At 38.0% G+C, this 22,402-nt stretch overlaps 1 protein-coding gene across 2 annotated transcripts in view; it reads right to left on the bottom strand.

The window, feature by feature from the left end:
• Nucleotides 1-22,402, bottom strand: part of LOC126364901 (coiled-coil-helix-coiled-coil-helix domain-containing protein 1) — a 70,347-nt gene that overhangs the window by 16,531 nt on the left and 31,414 nt on the right. For both annotated transcript variants that reach the window (XM_050008095.1, XM_050008096.1), the window contains exons 2-3: nucleotides 16,974-17,117; nucleotides 13,479-13,597 (exon numbers count right to left, since the gene is read on the bottom strand). In XM_050008095.1, coding sequence (XP_049864052.1) covers nucleotides 13,479-13,597; nucleotides 16,974-17,100 — 246 coding nt within the window. In that variant the 5' untranslated portion in view covers nucleotides 17,101-17,117. The remainder of the gene's footprint in view (nucleotides 1-13,478; nucleotides 13,598-16,973; nucleotides 17,118-22,402) is intronic.

The following is a 22,402-nucleotide window of genomic DNA, read 5'->3' as shown; positions in this document are numbered from 1 at the left end:
AATAATAGTGGTAATAATGGTGGTAAAAATAATTATTCGCATATTTGAGGAGTGTGCTACCATCTAGCAGGATTTATGTCAATCAAATGGGAACATACGTCTTGCAAATGTCTGTCGTAATGTGCTGCCATCTAGTGGCATTTACGTAAACTCTGTGTTACATTTAACAGTATTCAAAGAATTTAATAACTACTACATCCACAAGGTGTCAAAACTTTGGGTGTTCACATGCTCTTGCGCTCTTACACAGCAGCTGCCACTGCAAAATGGTAATGTAACAATATTATATTCCTCTGATTTAATCAAACATCACGTAGGGCTTTTATTATTAATGTCCTCTTCATGTCCCATTTACATCAGGAGCTATTTTCAGGCCATTGTTTTTATTGTTACAGGCATGGGCCAATGAAACCACCACAATATCCACAATGCAGTCATAATGGACCAATGTACAAATGCAGGAAATTAAGAATGTTAGACATTCAACAGTTCCATAAAAACTTCTACAGCTCTCCCAATAAAGTTGAGCAAGACACTTTTATACTGAAATATCTGAGAGCAGAAAAGCCTAAAAGAGACAGATGTGCAAAAGAAGTTAGCAGTAGGAAGAATGTTGCTATTGAGTACTTTGTTAAACTTGCTAATACTGATAAATTTCAAGTAAAAGTGTGCCAAAAAACATTTCTCAATATTTTACATGTCAGTAAAGATATAATTCAGAGAATTGCCAGAAATCACTACCAAACCAGTGAAATGCCTGAAGAGAAAAGAGGTGGTGCTAGAGACAGGCCACGATACGATGCAAAGAGACAATCTGTAAAGTCTTTTATTGAACGTTTGAAGTGCTGTGAAAGTCACTATTGCTGAGGAAAATCGTTGCAAAGAAAATATCTTCCCGGAAACTTAAGCATTGCAAAGTTACACAGTATGTATAATGCAGAGGTATATCATGATATGAGCATGAAGCGATGGTTCTTTCACAACATTTTCGCAACAGGTTACAACATCGGTTTTGGTTCACCTGTAAAAGATGCATGTTCTACGTGCATTGACCTTAAGGGAAAAATTGAGCATGCAAAGGTTATGTCAGAAAAGAATTTGATGATTATTCAGTTTAGTATTCATAAGTCAAAAGCTAAAGCTTTTTAGGCAAAGCTGCAAGAAAAAAGGGATGGTGTGCTCACAATGTCATTTGACTGTCAGAAAAATCTGGTTAATCCTAAAATACCGGATCAAATTGCCTAATACAGTCGTCAGATAGACACCTATAATTTTACAGTTGTGATGGGCCATTCACATACTGAATTGACAATACAAAATGTTTTCACATATACGTGGATGGAACATGAATACAACAAGGGATCAAATGAGATATCCTCTGCAATATTTGACGGACTTTCTAAATGTGATATATAGAACGACTTTGTGCTGATGGCTGTGGAGGACAGAATAGAAACTCTACAGTGATAATGATGTGCTGCTATTTTCTGTCAAAAGTGAGTCCCCCAAATGTGAAGTGTAGTGAACTGATATTTCCCATTCCAGGACACTCCTTTCTGCCATCGGACAGAGTATTTGGACAAATAGAGAAGGACATTAGGACCAGGCCAGTAATTTGCAACCCAAAAGAGTATGAAGATATTTTTGCATCACATGCTCAGATTCCTAAATTGGGTGTGGATCGCACAGTGAGAGACTGGAAGAAGGCTGCTGACAATATGATGAAAAAAACCAAGTAGCTGGCATTTCAAATTTTCTTCAGCAAAGCGGTTCATATTGTGTAAAACATCTGAAGGAAATGTGATACTACAAGGAGAACTGAATTACAATGTCGACTGTGGTTCAGGAAGGTCTGTGATGAAGAAAGGTAAACTTTTGACGAATATGGATGTTCCACAAGTTGTGTCCTCAGGAGTGCCCTTGAACCCAGCCAAGATTAAGGATGTAGAGCATTTGCTACAAAAACATTTTGGATTGCAGTGGAAGGTGAATGAAGAACTGGCTTTCTACAAGAATTTGTTAGTGTCCAATACTGGAGAAACAAATTACTCCTGTGAAGAGACAATCAACGAATATTGTGAAACTCATGAGGATTTGACAGACTCAGTTATTTGAATTCTGCTCTATGAATAATTATGTAGAATCATTACTGTTTACTATGAACTGTGTTTTTTAAGTTCTAATAAATGAGTATAAACTGAATGCATGAGCACTATCACAAATGCACAAAAAAAGTATATTCCTGAGTACATGAACCACGCACTTGCAGTGTGCTGCAATAAAACTTGTCTAATCCCGGATATACAGCAACATAACCAATTTCTCAATGGGAATAATTATATTCCCAATTAATCATGACTTTATTTATTAAAATTATGCATTCCTACCAGGAAAAAGAGTTCATTTTCTGTCGACATTAAGAAGTTTTTAGTTTTTTGTGTCTCCTGTAAAATTTATTATCATGGATAAGGCAAGTTTTGGAACAGACTGCCTCATATGTTGATTTGCTAGACCGTAAGTGACTTCTTACAGTGTTTAAGTTACTATGATATATTTATGATGTTTGTTGACAAGGTGCCTTTCAACATTATTTAATTTACATAACATCTTCGCATTTTGATAGTGGATGAGTTCACACTACATTATGATATCCATTGCTTTTATGAAGTGTGAAGGAAGTGTTTGAACATTTATGCATGTGAATTATTACTGACAATACTTGATATTACGATTTGATTAATTCTATTGTACTTTGTTGTTTGACACTACGTTGAGGCCACTAAATAATGGCCATGGAGATCGCAACTGTTCATGGTTTTAAATAAAAAAATAAATACAAGGTGGACAACTTTGCTTCCGCTGCTTTTTCCCCAACATTTGTAGCTTTACAATTTGGTTACACATGTAACATTCAGAGTATTTTCCATTGCTGGCCGCTACTTTCTCCCATCTTTCGGGCAGTGTACGAATCCCGCATTGAAAAAATTGTTCATATTTTGAAGCGATCCACGAATCGATCCAATTTGTGACATCTTCATGAGATCAGAAGCGTTGGTCAGCCAGGCCATGCCCCACTGATCTAAACAGGTGATAGTCAGAGGGAGCAATGTTTGGAGAATTCGGTGGGCGAGTAGGACTCCCCATTTTAACGTTTCCTAGTCCATTTTGACATCTTTTGCAATGTAGGGTCAAGTGTTGTTGTGCTGCAAAATCACTTTATCATGCCTCTTGCTATATATTGTGCCTGTTTGTCTTTTAAAACTCTGCTCAGATGCATGTGTGTTTGATAACTTGGTTTTAACACCTCATGGTACACAATGCTGAGCTGGTCTCATCAAATGCAGACCTGGATCTTGGAGCCGTGAATATTTGGTTGGGCCATCTGCGTGGAAGCATGGTCGGGATATCTCCATGATTTTTTGCATTTAGGGTTATTGTAATGAACCCATTTTTGGTACCTGGTCACAATGCAATGCATAAATCCCTTCCGTTTTTGCCTCTGAAGCAACTGTTCACAAACACACAAATGTCGTTCAACGTCTCTAGGTTTCAGCTCACATGGGACCCAAGTCCCTTCATTCTGAATCATGCCCATAGCCTTGAGACATTCTGAAATGGCTTGCTGAGTCACTCCCACTAATTGTGCCAATTCTTCTTGAGTTTTACACAAGTCTTTACTCAGAAATGTTTCCAATTCTGCATATTTGAAAACTTTCTCTCTTTCACCACTATGCCGGTCTATGACGTTAAAATCACCATCCTTGAAGCACTGAAACCACTCACGACACATTCTTTCACTAATAGCGTCCTTACCATATGTACTTGAGAGAATTCGATGAGACTCAGCCGTTGTCTTCTTCATATTGAAATAAAACAGTAACACCTCCCACAAATGACGAGAATTAGGCTTGTAAACTGACTTTTTCAGTCAAGAAAAACTTTATGATGCAGTCACAAATCGGCTAATGTTTTAATAAGGTTATGTGGGCCGAGGTCCAAGCTAACTGCCTAACATCTGCGATCTGTTTCTTTCCACCGCTACTTACCGTTGTCGCCACCTATCGGCAAATGGTGGAAGCAAAGTTGTACACCTTGTACATAAAACAAACTGAAATTTGCATGAACATTTTCATCAAAAACATTAATTTTAATTTTTGTCATTGCAATAAGAATGTGGTTTATAAGGAGTGTACATAGTGTTCAAAAGCACTATTTTGTTGTTCACTTTTTTCACAAAATAATGTTATTTTAGATTTGCTATTCTGTATACTTCAAAACATTTGTGACACAGTTAGCAAAAAATAGCATCAACGTAATAGAAAATAGGTTTTTTAATGAAGTGTTTGGTCCTGACAAATGATGTTATGTCACAGATCTGCAAAATGTTGCAATTATCATGTAGCAATTTCATTCTTCCAGTGGTAAAATTTACCCGTACAGGAGGAGGTAACCATTCACCATGTAGATTAAGTGTTGAATAGCTGACAGACACAAAAGCAATGAATGAATATGTATATGAGTTTTCCTTCTACAGAGCTAACATAAATTCCTTTTTCCACACTTCTCTCCATCATGCCATTCCCAGTTCTTACATTTCACTCCATTATACAGTGAAACAAATCCTTGCATTCAGACCATACAAGATAAAAATAAGATGGCATGACAGAGGATGAGGAACTGTGCATTTTCAATATGTTTGAGGCCCCGAGATGCAAAAAAGTCTAGCCCCATCTTGACAGACAAAACCATTATTGAACAACAGAAATTCGAAGAAAGGACATGAGATATGTACATTTCAAATGACGAGAGGTTGTACAATGGATAATGTACCACACTAGTATTCTGGGGAATGAGATTCCTGTCTTCATCCGGCTTCTAGACTAAGTTTTCCATGATTTCCATAAATCAATTAAGGCAATTATCAGAAAGATTCCTTTCAAAAACAATATGGTTCATTTCCTGTTCTATCTTTTGCCTATCTTAGCTTGCAATTCATCTCTAGTAACCTAGTCATCAGGGAGAAGCAAAATCCTAATCTTTCTGCTTTTTCCTTCGTTTATGTTTCCATATTTGCACAGATAAGAAGAGAACAGAAGTGTTTGAAATGTTGTGTTACAGAAGAATGCTGAAAAATTGAATGGTAGGTAAGATAACCAATAAAAAGTTGTCGCATCAACTTGGAAAGAACAGAAATTTATGACACAACTTGACAAAAGAAGGTGTATCAGTTGATAGGACACATCCTGAGGCATCGGATTCAATTTGATGTTGGAGGGAAGCATGAGGTCTAAAAATTATGAGAGAGGCCAAAGCATTATTACAATAAACAAGTTAAAGTTGATGTGAGTGCTGTAGAGATGAAGAGGCTTGCACAGGATAAACTAATGTGAGAAGCTTCATCACAGCAGTGTTCAGACTGGAGACAACAATGACAAGAATAAAAACAAGAACAACATTTCCGGGACTTCGATGGAAGGGATGGATAAAGACAAAGAAAAATTTTGGAATTTTAGTTTATGAACAACTCTGATATACTGATGTCTTAACATTTCAGTTTTTCTAATACCAGAGAAAGTAAGAAATTTAATGTGTTCTAGAGATCCACTAACAAAATATATGTGAGAAGATTGTTCCTTCTCCATCAGTCATGCAGTTAAGAACAAGAATTCATGAAATTTCTCAGTGGCCACTTTACATATTCTGGGATCCTCTGCAGCAGTTTTTATGATTATGGAAATGAGTGTCATCTAACTTCAGAAACCCATGTAAATTTTACACACAGCCATTTTTAGCATATAATCCAACTCTAATCCATTTAGAAGGACCTTACACCTGCCACACTTATCCACAATCACTTTTGTGAATCAATTATTTTCTTTGGCATTCCAGCTTATTTATTCCACAATTGCTACATGTTTACATTTCTTCACTTTAGGTTATAGCACGTTATGGGGACTGCCTCTGAAACTTATTTTGGTTGGTGGAATCATGGCTTCTTTCTGACAGTTTTTTTAAATTCAGAAACAATTTTTTCAGATTCAATTAAATTTAATTATTTGCCACATGAATACCAATTATAGTTATGACCATTGTATTAATAATACAGCCTGCAATTTTATAAGTTATTACTTTCATTTACTACATTACTAAAACTTTATGATTGCAAATTTAATCAAAAGAAAAAGAAACCTACTGTAGAATTCAGTAATTACGCAAACAGTAGCATACAAAAAATTCTCATTCCTCCTAATTTCTTAGCTCAGATTCTTTCTCTGGGTGCAAAACAGAGAAAATTGAAAAAGAGAAGCATGGAGAAAGTCAAAGTAAGTCCTATAATACTCAGCTTCAGTGACAGGACAGACACTGCTAATCTTTGTTGATTAGTAGAAATAGTTTGCTGTGCATTCTGCTGGCTAGTCAATGAAGTAGAAAGTGCATGTCAGTGTTAAGAAGAGGAATGTGATTAATATGTGCACTAGTAGTACCATATAGTGTGTTAGCAAGCAAGTGCTGAGTCTTCGGATATGCATATATTACTATGTGACTCATTTGTTTTTATACAGAAACAATCAGTCTGAATGGTGGTTCTGTCAATCGGAGACTTTTTAAATAGTTGTTTGTCTTCTGTGATTTGTGTTTCTCTGTCAGTGTGGAGATCATTTTAAATATATGTAGAAAACATGATATTTCAAATGTATTACTCAGCTATAAATACATGAATAGATGAAACTGAAGGAAGTATGATGACAGTTACTTGAATTTTAGTTTCATGTGTACTACTGTTGGAAATGAATGACCACAACGTGCCATTTATTTCAAAGTCCTAGCTACTGGAAGCAGGGGTGTTAATAAAATAAAAGGACATTTTGAGTCAATTAACATGGTAAACAAACTTAGAAAATACTTTTCCACAAGTCAAAAGAAATGAAAAAAGAAAATCACTGATCAAGTGATGATTCCTACAAAGGCTCTTCTTTCATCTTACAAAACCACCTACCATGTAGCAAAGAGCAAGAAACCTCTCATCACAGCTGAAGACCTTATTTTATTAGTTGCTCTGGACATAGTATCAACAGAGTGACAATTATTGAACTACATGAAATAAATCAGTGTAACTTCTGAACAGTTTGTGTTAGGACATTCAAACTACACAGTTGGCTGAAGGACCTGATGGGAATTAGTAAGCGCAAGGAATCCGACTTTCTTTGGTATGTGTTTGTCAATAAGCAAAATTGGCACATTTGGGGGACTGAGAATCCACATTTCATGATTGAGAAGTCTCTTCACCCTCAACAGGTGACTGTGTGGTGTGCAATGTCCAGTCACGTAATAATTGATGTGATATTGCTTGAGTACCAAGCAGTACATGAAGGTTTTCAAAGATGATTTCATCCCCGTTATCCAAAGTGACCCAGATTTCAACAAGATGTGGTTCTTACGAGACAAAGCTCGACCCCATCGAAGTAGGAGAGAGAGTGACATCCTGGACGAGCACTTTGGTGGCTCTAGGGTAGCCGAGGCCACTGGCATGGGTCTGATTGGCCACCACATTCTCCAAATCTGAACACATGTGACTCATTTTTGTGGGGCTATATTAAAGACAAGGTGTACAAAAATAACCCCAAAACCATTTCTGAACTGGAAACAGCCATTCAGGTCATAGACAACATCAATGTTCTGACACTTCAGTGGGTCATATAGAATTTCACTATTCGTCTGTGCCACATCATTGTCAATGATGGCAGGCGTGTCGAGCATGTCATAACCTAAATCTGAATATCTGTAGTGATGTTTACATGTCGAATCAAGTGTGTACATGCCGTAGTTTGTAAATAATTTACCTTTTTGTCATACCGTTCAATAATTGTCACCCTGTATTATGATAGGTGAGTCAGCTGCTAAGTAAATGGCAAGTGGGCCTTTGTTAGACAATACTATTAATCATCAAATACTCAATAAAGCTGACATTCATGATCAATTGGTTGAAAAAGTCAAAGGTAATGGTGATTATACTATTCAGTAGGATGAAGCTATAGTCATACACAACAATGCACATCTAATGTGTTACATGTGGTTTATACATGACAACAAATTTTATGAAGATCTTTTCTGCAGGAAAATAATTCTTGGGACAAAAAGTACTTGTTTGAAATACAACACTTTTACACAATTGTGTAAGCTTAGCTTATTCAAGAGCAATATTTGAGTTCTAAGAAGTTTATACATAGTGTCTTTGTTCTGCAGCTGGCATATCTTTGTGACCTCTTTGAAAAACTTAATTCACTGAATGTATCCTTTCAATGTAACCAGACCAACATTCTGCAACTGTAAAACAAAATTTCAGCTTTCTGAAAGAAAAAACTATTGTGGAGGCCGACTTTACATTTTCCCTGCTCTTCACACGGTTTTAGAAGATAATTGCATTCAGTTGAGTGACAAACTGAAGTCTGCTTGTGGATCATTTAACTGAGTTCAGTGATTAGTTTCTAAAGTACTTTCCAGAAGCAACTGATCAACACAATGGAATCAAATATCCTTTTAGTAAAGAATTTCTATCACCGCTTGCCTCTGAAGAACAAGTGTAATTTACTGATATTTCTTTAGACTTATTTTAAATTGGTCTAAACTTGTAAATATTTAGACATGTCCTATGTCCTACAAGACATCTACAGATGAATAAAGCTGCTGCTACTGCTACTACTACTACCCCACACCTTCGCTAGTCAAATTCTGGCAGTAAAAATTTCTTCCACTAACAGGATTCAAACCTATTCCCTCCGCGCTGAAAGTCACACTATTAGTTACCTTCATTGTGGAGATGGGTAATGTGGAAAGTATGAGGGGCACACAAATAAAAACTGGACACCTGTCACACTGGGATCATGGAATGGCGCCATTCAGCAGTAATCATCACACATGTTAAGACATTTATCTCACTGGGAGATGAGACAGTCAATTCCTGTTCTGTAGAATGCAGTAGGCTGCTGATGGATCCACAACCACACCCACTCTTGCACTTCCTCGCATGACTAAACCTGACATCCTTACAAGTCTTTTTCAGGCTGCCAAAGACATGACAATCATACAATGAAGGATCCAGGCTTATGGAGGATGCTGCAGTGTTCCCTAACCAAATCACTGAAACGTAGCCTCTGTCCAACTGTCAGTGTGGAGACAGGTGTTATTTTGCGAAAGGATTATTCCATCCAACAGCGTTCCTGGGCCTTCTGACTTCACAACTTATCACAGTTTCTACAAAGTGTCTTCATGGTGCTGCACATTGATTGCAGTTTCATGCTCAAGGAAATCGAAGAGCAAAAGTCCCCTGCAGTCAATAAAGAAGGTCATCATAACCTTATCAGAACTAGTGTGAACGGCTTATGACTTCTTTGGTGGGGAGATGTGGAATGTTTCCACTGCTGGATTTGCCATTTGCACTTGGGATCGAAATGGTGACATCATGTTTTGTCCCCTGTGGTGAGACAGGAAAGAAATGCATGCCCGTCCCCATGGCACCATAGCAGATGACTCAGACTGATACTGTCCATATTCTGTCCCTCAGTCAGGTAATGCGACATCCACTGCACACAAATTTTGCAGTAATGGTCTTTGATGATGGCATGCAAGGAGCGTTGGATAATGCTGACCTAAACATGAATTTCACCCTCTGTGATTTGTCAGTCTCCCTGGATAAGGGCATCAATCCACCACATCACACCAGGAGTAATGGCTCAAAGGGGCTTTCCTTGGGCACAGAGAACCTTGGAGTGATGTATGCCCTTCCCGGTGTCTCCTTTTCAACTCATGTACACCTATCAGGAACATGCCACATTCACCATATACAGCAGACATGCAGGAATGAATTTTGTGTACTCCAGCACCCCCAGCCACCAGAAAATAGCCACACTTCTCTACCCTTCTTTGTGTGCCCCTACGTCAATAGCTTGGTGAACATATTAGACCAGTCCACCAACAATCAAGGTCATAACACAAAAACTGCGTGCACCTGTGATGTGGAACTATGCTGTTCCCCTACCACAGTGGTGACAGTATCAAAAGTAACAATAGTGGAGCCATCTGTTGCATGGACTGTGTACTACAGTGAGTGTTCAGTTTTCATATGACTGCCCTTTATAGAACAAGAAAACGCCAAGAAAAAATTACTTAAACCTCAAAACCCACTGACAGAAAAAAAAGAAAAAGCGTAACTAACATCAATCAGGGAGAACAGAGGACAGGTGATGACTTAGAGTAAACAGGTCGAATAATACAGTATAAATGTGAGTAGTTGTGTTACGACAAGCTCAGCACCATTTTCACTCTTCAGCCTGTTGAATTCTAAATGCATCAATTAAAAGATGAGTATAGTTATTATTTCTATTCAGTCCAGGACTTTCAGAATCATTCCAACACAGAAATTTGTCATATTTTCAATTGACTTGGAGTAACAGGTTATTGAAATTGGTCCAGCACTTCAGAAGTATTTATGTGTTTAGGAGACCAACACTTGGGAACTTGATACTTGACTTCAGTTTTAAGTTACCCACAGTGATTCAATAATATTCAATTTACATGCAGACTATGCCAATATGGTTCCTGTTTACAGGCTGTGTGGTGGATTTTTTAAGTGCTAAAAAGAATGGTTATTAATACCCAAGGAAGGTTGAAATGATGACTAGTTGAGTGTTGTCTGGTCGACCGGCATATAAACAACACTAAAAACATTGCTTAGCTTTCAATGTCCTGCTTTGGGACTAACCAATACGAAAAACACTAATACACACCCACTTTGTCCCAGCTTTTTACATTGGTCCGGCGCTGCAGTACAACTGGAGTGAAGCGCTGTCTCGGGGGATATTTGAGTGGAGGGAAGGGTAGCTGAGGGCTGGGAGGAAGAAGCAGCATGGGAGCAGGACAGCAATGTGGCAGAAGTGGGCTTGCCCTGCCACATGCAGTAGTAGTAGCAGTGTGTACACACAATGAAGTTGAGGAGTGAGTTGGGAAGGGAGTGGGATGGAACAGAGGAAGAGGGAGACAGTACAGAAGAAAGTGTGAGTGTAAACTAATAGGGTGAAATGGGAGGCACAGGAGCAAGGGTGGAGAAGGGTGTGAGCCAGGGGTGCTGTAAATTTAGACTGGGAGGGATACAGGATCAAAGGTTGTCTTGCAATGGGACCCCCATCTATGCAATTCAGAGAAGCTGGTATTGGGGGTTAGAGAGAAGGGGGAAGGGAATTCAGATGGCAAAGATTGTGAAACAGTCGGGCATTAGCATGGGCTGCCACCAAATGAACAACTCTGCTCTTGGCCACAGGTTTGCAGTGACCATTCATTCAGGTGGATTACTGGTTGGTGTTTATGACCACATAAAAGTCTTTGTAAAATAACCTGCTGGTATATGATGTACCTGCTTTCACAGGTGGTCCTGCCTCTGATAGGGTAGGGTATGCTTGTGACAAGTCTGGAACGGGATGTGCTGAGTTGGTGTGTAGAGTAGAGCTGGTACAAGGGTATGACCCATATGGAAACGGATTAGGAGAATGAGTGGAATATGGTGGGCAGAACAGAACCAAAGTTTCACTTTGCAGTGGAGAGGGCACTGATATGAAACATCCCAGCAAATTAAAACTGCACCAGAACGAGACTAGCTTCAAGCTCAGTACAGCACACAGTTTTAATCTGCCAAGAAGTTTCATATTGGTGCACACGCCACTCCACAGTGAAATTTTCATTCTGCAAAACATCCCTGGGCTGTGGCTAACCCATGTCTCTGCAATATAATTTCTTCTAGGAGTGCCTCAGATAGCTCAGTCAGTACAGCAATTGCCTGCGAAAGGCAAAGCTCCTGAGTTCAAGTCTCGATCTGGCATAGTTTTAATCTGCCCGGAAGTTTCTGGACCAGAATATTTTGTAGGTTGTATGGGTGACAGAAGACCACCTGGGCACTCCTCCAATTTGTTGTGTGCCACACACAACTCTTTCTTGGTCATCTTTGCTTCACCATTCCCTTCCCCTTGCTGTCTACTTATCTCTCTCCTCATCCTTCTTCGCAGTTGAGCTGCAGTATTAGAATGATGTAGCTGTCATGTGTACATGTATTTTGTATTAGTTAACTCCACAGAAAAAGTTCAGCAACATTTTCAGTCTAATTTATGCACTTCTTGAGTGATCAGCACCTCAAACATATGGTGAGTGGTTACCTTGACTCCTCACATTATTCATATTCCACCCAAGACTGTCCAGCATCACAAGAGTATCACAAGCAATTTATAATCTCAAAATGATGGACTCAAAAGTGATGTGTTGTGTTTATAATAAAATTTATGACAATGATACAATATTCCACACACATATTTCATTTGAGTACACTAATTAACATGGAGTAAATGAATATCTTTCATAAAGTAGCAAGCAGTCCTCTGACAAGTGCATGGAAGAGCTATGATGGCTTTCAAAGTGTTCATCAAATACAGGTTTAACACAATCAGGAAGGGATACAAGTAGCATTGAAATTTGGTTGATCAATAAATGTACTGTGAGTTACATTTATACTGTTTACAGGAAAATCTATTTTCATTGTGACAGCACCAATTTCTACAAATCACATTGGTGTTTCAATGTAGATAGAAATGTTCTTTGCAAAAGACATTGTCAGCTTTACATTGTTCTAAATGTATGATGTGCTGTATTTACATTCTGTAATTACCATGTGTCTGACAAACTGCAATCTGTTCTTTATAACTTGCCATCCATTTTCCATAGACTGCAGTGTAATTAATTTAAAGGAACTTAAAGGTGGTATGAAGTTTTCATCAAATGGAGTGTTCACCTTGCCGAACATTCATGACTTATTGTGAACTGTGACTCAAATGCAAACATTTGCCAGAGCAGGTAATTCTGCTTGAACTGAAACATTCAGAAATGTCTACTGGTAAGGAACACTGTCTAATATATCATGAGTGTTCTATTTAAATAATGTTGCATGTATTGCACTGCACAATTCCTGTCCCAGCACCTCTCAGGAGTGATGGTTTTCTCTATACTACAACTTCCTAACATAACGTTCCTCCATTTTGATCTTTGTATTTGCAAAAGGAGACTTATGACATCAAAACTGACATCTGTTCTAAGTCAATACTTCATTTCAGTGAGAAAAGTAAATTTAGCTATCACTTTTTTTTGGTATCTAAATTTTACTCCACAACTTATATGTACAGTATTTGGGAACACACCACAGTATATTTCTAGTGTCATAAGATAGAAGTCATTAAACATGTTACTGGTGCTAAACATGTAATATTTACTGCTGATAAGCATGATGCAAAGTTAAAACTCCTGCCATACTTTCATTAACATAAAAATACTGTCCCTCAAAAGAAAGCATCATATTTCACCAAAAAATTACTATCTCACACAGCAATATCATCTTCACATATATTACACAATAACTGAAAGGAATAACAAAAATTATTACTTACATCGTATTCCTTCACACAATCTTGGAAAATTTTAATTTCACTGGAGCACATTGCCTGATCAAACTCATTTTGCTTCAGGCATGCTAGCATTACTGCCATTTCTTGTACACAGCTAGCCTCTGAAAAACATGTAAGAAATACATATGATATCAGGTTTCAATTAAGGGGCTTGGTGTAAAAACCTGTGAAGTCTATTTTGGTCAAAAACGAATTATGGCATGCAAAGTTATTTACACTTTTCAGTGTGCAATGATCAAACTTCATGACCTACAGGCAGAGTGATACTAGTTATCCAGTAGATTCCAGGTAAAAGCACAGCATCAAGCGCAACTGGGTCAGTGAAAGTGATTTGTAAATGTGAGACACCACAAACAACGGAAAGAGTGCAAAACAGAAAGAAAGATAATCTCAAAAAGGTTTATTTGCCACTAAAGCTCAGTGATAAATAAAAGTACACATTGTAGCCTACTTACAGTAACATGGGCCTGATGCACTTAACGATTTGAAAGCTGAAAGTTGTAAAAAGAAGAGCAAGCTATGATTTTTACCATCATAGGTATTTCAATGTTAACTTCAATATTTCATTTGGAAGACCAAAAAGTGATACTTATGAAGAGTTTGATTCTTTAGAAAATTAATCTTGGATTCTGCAGGCAATTTTAAATGTATGACTCTGATATATACCGCTGCAAATTATATGAAGCACAGATGTTCATGTAAACAGAAGGTGATGCCAAACGGCCACTGATGAGGTTATATCTGGCTTACAATGGTACCTAAGGAAAGTAGTTTCATTTGATTATTTTCAGACAACTGTGATTTATAAAACAAAAACAGTACAGTGATGCACTATCTGTTTAGCTTTATATCAAGTGGAAAATTTCACAAAATTTCGCACTACTTCCTGAATGAGGCCACTTTTTCTTACCATATGATGGGAATTGTGGCATTGTGGAGAAAAAAAAACAGGTTTTATGCATCCTTCATACTAATGAGGAATTGCTTTCAGTGATTACGAAGACAGCAATGTTTTCTCTGTTGCTCCAGTCATACAGAACATGTTCAGAAACTTCAAAAAGTACTTCAAGCTGGTGTTTAAGATAAATATGAACTCAATAAACAATGAGCCTTTTAAAATTTCTGAATACAAAATATTTCAATACAGCTCGGAAGGTAAATATAAATTAACGCCAGTAAAAAACAACAGATAACTGCCATTTTACAATTCAAGCCTCGCAAGAAAACATTTAATGTTTATAGCACTTTCCCAGAAAAATTATTTTATAATGGAGTTTGACCTCTGGCAAATCTGACTGTAGTGTTGTTATGAAACTAGTACATAAATGCACTGCTGTGCAAAACTTACAGATGAAAGTAATTTCCACATGATGTGTCACTGCCAAGGAATGTAACTCAATGAAACTTAGGCCATTCACAGAAAAGACTGCTACAGTTGAGTACAAATTGCAAGTGAAAGGAATACTCAATAAAAGAAACAGAACGGCACTTTCATTCAAAGACAATAATTACACTGAAGTCACAATAATTTATGATGGCACCCTGTACATTACAAATGGCGGAATCTTGTTCTTAATAGGGTGTGTGATCACCTTGGACAGCAGTGTATGCTCTGAAATGTGCTTCCACCATGCTGGCCACAAAGTTGATATGGTGTTACTATGGTAGGCCATTCTGTTCTTCCACTAGCATGGTTCACAATTTCTAGATGGTCACTGGTGCATGCGGACACACTACAATACATTTCCCCAATAGGAGGAATAGGCAGGCCACTCAATTCAAAAAATATCATCTCATTCCAAGAGCTCCTCCACCTGTGTTGTTCAATGTGGCTGTACATTGTCACCCATAAAAGAGAAGTCGAGACCAACTGCACACCTGAAAGACACACATGAGAAAGGATTACAGTGTCATGATAACATTGACTGGTGAATGCCTCCCACACACCATAACAACTGGACGACCACAACAATATTGTTCAGCGAGTTCTTTTGTGTGTTAAATGTTTCCACCTCTCGCAATATGAGGATATATAATGCACCCAAGAACATTGTCGAGCATGATAGTTTTGGTGGTTCAGCAGTTATGGTGTGGGGAGGCATAATGTTACGTGTGAGTGCTCACCTTCTTTGAACATGGTACATCTCTGGTCATCATTATTGTGACACTGTACTCCTCCCCTTGTGCATCTTTTCACAAGTGCATTCGGCCCCAACTTAATTTTTATGAATGACAATTTGTGAGCCAATCAAACTGCACAGGCAGAGGATCTCTTGGAAGGAGAGGAAATTTGGTGAATGGGTTAGCTTTCCAATTCCCCTGACTTAAATCCCATCAAGCACATGTGGGACGCAGGCACTAACAACCATCTATCGGTTGTCTACTCCACTGGTGGAGGAACAGAACTTTCTACCACAAGAACTCCTTATCAACTTCGTGGCCAGCATGGGAGCACACTGTATTACAAATCACACACCACCTTTTTTGATGTCCAGGGGGCCATCATAAATCACCACGACTTCAGTGTAATTATAGCCTTTGAATGAAAGTTTCATTTCTGTTCGTCTCATTGCACAGTTCTTTCAGTTACCTTCTATACTTTACTGTGGCAGTGTTTTCTACATATGGTCCAAGTTTTATCGAGCTAGATTATTTGGCAGTGACACAACATGTGAAAGTTACTTTCATCCTTCAGTTTTGAATATCACTGTACATCCCATCAGCGAACTTCAAGTTTTATAACAAACTGTCTTATGTTTCTCGCTGTATCAGATGAATGTAAAATGGTCAGTAATAATGCTGGATAGTTCTCTGAATAAAAAATCCTTGACATGCAGTAGTTTTTCTATGAACACAGATTAAGTTTACTAGCACTGAAGTACACACTTTCAACTTCATGTTAAATAATTTTGCAGTGAGGACATTCTACACTGAAAACTGAGGGGCTATACAGAGTAATGATTGTAGCACTGAAACAAAGTTTTACTCCATACTCAGAAAAATATGCATATCCTATTGTCACTCTTAAAATAATTTTCATTCCTGGAACAAATTTGAGGGTTTGGTTCACTCATCAATCAAGCATTCTTGAGGTACCAGTTCTGAAATACTACTGGAAAATCATTGCAGACTGGAAGTGAAGGAGAGGAGCAGTGGCAGATTGGTGAAAATTTATTTTCCTAGTGCTCTCTTAGAGTCACTGGTGTAACAAGTGAGGACATCAACTCTGGCAACCTGTAGCTTCCCAATCAGTTCAAAAATATAAAGCAAGTTCAAAAATAAATACTGACTTCAACAAGACAGTAACTTTAGAAGAGTTTGTAGTAAAAATTACCATTGCAAGACTGTGTTAACCTTTATATAGGTTAAACTGGAACACTTTCATAAATAACAAGTACTACTAATGTTCATCTTTCTTCATTTTCTTGTTGTTACATACATTTACACATTTTACATAAATTTAAATATTATACATACTTGATGTTTTGTCTCCTTTCCCTGACACACTTCCTTTCAGCTTCAGGGGTAAAATCTCTTGAAAGGGAACAGGTTCCATTTGTGGCCTACGGCCCGGACCTTTAAATAATGCTGTAGTTAACTTCATGCCTGGTGTCTGACAACCTGTGCATGAAAAGGAGATAATATGTAACGTGACTTTTTAGGTTTCCTCAGTGTGACTGATAGCTGGTATACTTTTAGGTTCCCAGCCGAGTCAATAATTTCATTTCTGCATACAATATTTGAATAACTTGGTGATGGTATAAGATTGGTTGCTGAGCATGAGGTCTATAACTGGTTTGAGTGAAGGTAGTGAGTACACATAAAAGGACTGTTATAGCAAATGAAGACGGTGATGTTACCATATTGTGCTCAAAAATGAGATGATCAACTCTGAAATAAACCTAAAAACTTATCTATATTTAGAAATTAATGCAGTATTTGAAACACAGAAATAGTGTATGTAATCTCTCAGGTTTTTCAGCATGTTTGATTAATGGTGAGCTTGTGTGTGTTCTGCCAAGTTCTTGTTTCCATTTTATGCATAATATTTCAACATTTGACCCAGCTATTTTCTTCATGCTCTGCGAATTTTGGTGTTAAGCGTACTCGCTGCCTGGATTCCAACCAGACTGTGAACTACTGTTAGTCCCACACAGCTATTTACAGCTGAGTGACAGGATCAGTTACCTCTCCTTGATGTGTTGGTTAAGAGAAGAAAGGATGGATCCCTTGGTATCAATGCATGTAGAAAGTCGGTACACACTGGCCTCTAAAATTAGTAGACGAGTTATGCTATTTGGGCAGCAAAATAACGAATGAGGGCAGAGGTAGAGAGGATATAAAATGCAGCCTGACAACAACAAGACAAGCATTACTGAAAAAGAATAACTTTTTAACATGAATATAAATTTACATGACAGGAAGGATTTTCTGAAGATATTTGTCTGTACCCTTAAATGGATGTCAAATATGGACAATGACCAGTTCAGATGAGAAGAAACTATAAGCTTTTGAAATGTGGGATTACAGAAGAATGCTTACAATTAAACAGGTAAATTTAATTCCTAATAAGAAAGAACTGAACCAAATCAAGGAAAAAAATTAAAATTATGGCCCAAGTTAACTAAATGAAGGGATCAGTTGATGGGCATAGCTTGAAGCACCAAGGAACTGTCAGTTTGGTAATTGAGGGAACTGTATATGTGTGTGGTGTGTGTGTGGGGGAGGGGGGGGGGAGGCTACACTACTACTACTACTACTACTACTATTACTTCATGAGTTCTATTCTCGACTGTGATGGAAACTGATTTGCATGATGAAATTATGTTTATAACTATACACATATATTACTTTATGAAGCAACTTCCAGATTAATCATATAAAAACCTTTAAGTATTACATCTAATTCTTCACAATGATAATGTCATATGAGAATTGCAGTGTCTTATTTCTCCATTTTTCTGTCAACTGCAGCAATAATCGTATCCAGCAGAGATTCCTGCTTCTGTTGCTCCATAAACCTAGTCAAGAAAACTGAATAGATTGCAGTAGTACTGATATTTAGATCAAGTCGTTAGTCAACATTATTTTCATACCTTTTTCTATGCTTAAGGTGTCTGCTGATATGGGATTTGGAGCAACATTCTCCTGATGAAATACTTTTATTTATTATTTTTAGTTACGGAATCCAAGGATGTCACCTGTTTTTCAATTTGCAGATCTGTCAGCTTTACAACAATAGTTTATGTTTAAAGAACTGGTATGACGATACTCATCTTCAGTCTCACATGCTATAATAATATTAAATATTTTAAAGAAACAGTAATGTTAAATAATGTGAGAGGTTTCAGTTATTTTCACTTATGTAAGACAGCATGGACAAAGTTTTTAAATCAACCAACAAATCTATTGCCTAAGTTTTTTGTTTACATCAGTTTGTAACAGGCTAATGTTGAAATACAATCTGTGTGCAGTTTCCTATAGGACAGTAGCTAGATAAAATTATCACCAAAAATAAGACTGAAAACTTTCAGACATTTTAAAACTTAGAACTGTGACATTTATTAGGAAAGTGTAAAGGTCAAGAGGCAATGTCAATAGTAAAAGCTGACAGACAATCATGTTTCCCTCTCTGAACTGGATACAATATTAACATAAAAGTTTTTGGAGTATAGTGATGTGTCATAATGTAAAAAACTATACTAGAGAAAACAACATGTCAATCACGGTTACAGTGGTGTCCATCAGTAGACCCAGAAACATTATTTCTTTAGTATATGTTTTTATATTATGACATAGTATGATACTCTGACAACTTTTATGTCAACTGACTCTGGCCACGGAAGCCCATGCAATTATAATGGTTATAAATTGTTTCAAGAATAATCACAATGGTACGAGTCTATGCCCTTGAAAGTTTCATTCATAAAGCTGCCACAATATGTTGTACTTCAATACGGTATTGAAGATGACTGGTGCCAGGAGGGTGCAGGGCGTTGCCGTGTAGTGCCAGACAAACAGCCAGAAGTACGAAAATATCTTGCTAAAATCATTCAACAGCCAAGGTCGCAAAAATATTTGTTTATTTAAGACAACCAATTTTAACAGACTTTCCTGTTATCTTCAGGTGTTAAAAAAGCTCTTTGTTATGAAACGAGTTTATTTTACATTGGACTTGACGCCACATTGTCGTGTGGATAAAAATCAGCACATTATAAAAGGTTTGTCATAACTAAAATATTTAAAAAACGTAATGCACCTCATACAAATAGCCATGTCTATTTATAATTGCTCACAGTTGCTTATTACATCACAAATATTTTAGTTATGACAATCCTTTTATAATGTGCTGATTTTTATCCACATGACAAGCTGGCATAATACCTCGTGAAAACAGTTGTTTTAAATAAAGAAATATTTGGCAATCTTGGCCGCTGAATGTTTTTTAGCAAGTGAAACAGATCACTTCTTTGGTCTTCTCAAAAACAAGAAAATTCAACCAAAATATCTTTATTACAGCTCCCTGCTGTCAATCAGTACAGGCAAGAGAAGCTGGCTGAGGTGTTCAGCGGCTTCCTGCATGTTTGCGTGTCATCCTGCAATGCTGACAGAGTGCAGCGACTGGCTGAGCGGTAGTGTGTGAGGCAACAGCCTTTGTCAGTGACAACTCCAGTCCCAGTGGCTGGCTACACAATGAGTGTGTTGGCATGACTTGCCAGTCATAGTTCAGAGGCGACATAATGGCCACGATCCTCTGCTCTGCAAGGATAGCTGGCAAGCTGCTTCCCAGGGCCGGTGCTAGCCTGGTGATATGGTAGCTACAGCTCGTGTGGTTTAAAGGCAGAGTGCTCTATCATACAGTCGGACTGTGGTCCAAAAACAGCATTCCAAATGTTGCAGCAAGTATCACAGCCCGTTGCTGTAGAGCTGCGACACTAACACAAGAGACTTTAGTACAAAATGGATAGTCATTTATACGCTTTCAGGCTGCACTTCCCTGAGCTTTGCTGTGCCTTGCGGCACTTATGCTGAATATGCTTTGCGGACTTATGCCAAACACTTCTGCCGCTGATGGTGTGGAAAGGCTTCCACCTTCTTCCTCTCATCCACTGCTGGGTCAACTGTTTCCACACCTCGCCAGGCCGGTTCACCTCACAAAGCTGCAATGACTCTGTTGTACTTTGATAACAATAATAAAAAAAAAAGCATAAGACCTGAGCTTGCCTATGGATGACATTGCTGCAGTTCACTTCCTACTCTGCATGTTTATGACCAGATACAGTCAGTGTGCTACATTGCCCCCCCTCTTTAACAAGATCTGGTTCCTTGGGTCACATTAAACTAGATTATCCTTATGCAAAATCAGAGAGAGAAATTCTCTGGCAAATGGCTTTGACCCGTCTTCTTTTTTTGCCAAGATTACTTTTATCATTACATTTTCTTATGCACTACTTATCCTGAGCTCCGTCTAGTACTTTTTAGCTTAACTTATAGTTGTAGTTCCCTCTATGCCTCCTAAGCTCTGGGAATTAAGTCAGCCATGATTTGAACAGTGGCTAGTGTGAACTTCGTCTTGTGTTTCACTTCTTATACATGCAAACAAGGGCTACACATAGCAGAGAAACTGTCATGTTACCTGGTATTATTACTGTCAATGTTATTCCTTTTTGGTACTGGTTCTCCCTGTACTGACCCACATGCTGCATCAATGTCTCCACAGGGACTCATCTCTTGTGCTTGTTAATGAGTTTGTCAATGGCCGAATTAACTTGGGTCTTATACTCTGGTTCAACACAGTCAAATTCGTGTCTGGCAACACCTCCATTAGGTTCCTCTGGACAATCCAATAAAGGCTGCAAAACACTCAGCTGGATTACCCTCACTGTGGCAGGTAATGGAAAATAGGCCTCACTATTTCACAAAGTGTCACATTTATTAATAATCCACTCCTGTCTAGCTCTTAACATTTTCAGAATTGTGAGCTTCCCCTGCTCAAAACAACTGGCTACTATCCTGTCACTTTATCAAAGGTAGACTACAAGCAATGTGTCTCAACCTGTTGGAAGTACAGCTCAGGCCCAGTCACCTCTTTTCTGTAATCCTTCTTTGCTTTCTGACTCATCAGTAACTTCACTGCATAGAAGTTCTGATTTCCTCTCTCTACCCTCTTTGGACAAATGGTAACTTCACCTCTGTAACATTTCTGCAACTCTGCCTTTCCCATTTCTGCATTCCTGTTCTTGTTCTCTGCAATCAATAACAATTGCTGCACTTTTACCCTGACAAACTTCTTCAGCATCTCCCATTTCATGGGATGTGTGAGGACTACCTAACATTGGTACAATAACTGCTTCTATACTACTGACATGTACACATTTGCTCCACTGAACCTTGTTTCTACCATGAATTGGTTGAAATAGAAAGCAAGTTTTCATGACTAGGTTCTAAAACCAACTTTGATTCTGGTGGTTGCTCTTTTTACACTTTTTGTAGCCCCTCCAGCTAATGATCTGGTGATAACAAGTTTACTCCCAGTGATCCTCGCACTGTCTTGCCTCCTGATGTACCTGACCTGAGGACAGGCATACACATTACCCTTTCCTCATCCTTAAGTCCTTAGCTGCCTTGCAGCAGTTCATCTCACCTACATTATACCTTATGTTATACTTATATCTAACAAACACAAAATGTAAATCTACTCATAATCCTAGATAGTAATATATAAGGACTACTTTTCATTGCTTCACCCAAAATTTCTCACTTGCTCTTCTGTGCCTTATTTTCCACTTTTCCCAACCAGTCCAAATCTATAAATCCTGGAATAACTTCTGGACTACCTCGAAATGATTTCAAACATTCCACTAGTAGAACTTGTTATCCTCATTGGCATCTGAATCTTGACATAA

This window comes from Schistocerca gregaria, chromosome 1, assembly GCF_023897955.1.
Source record: "Schistocerca gregaria isolate iqSchGreg1 chromosome 1, iqSchGreg1.2, whole genome shotgun sequence".
Taxonomy (NCBI): Eukaryota; Metazoa; Arthropoda; class Insecta; order Orthoptera; family Acrididae; genus Schistocerca; species Schistocerca gregaria.
Note: the sequence above shows the minus strand (reverse complement) of the source record. Positions and strands in the feature narration are given on the sequence as shown.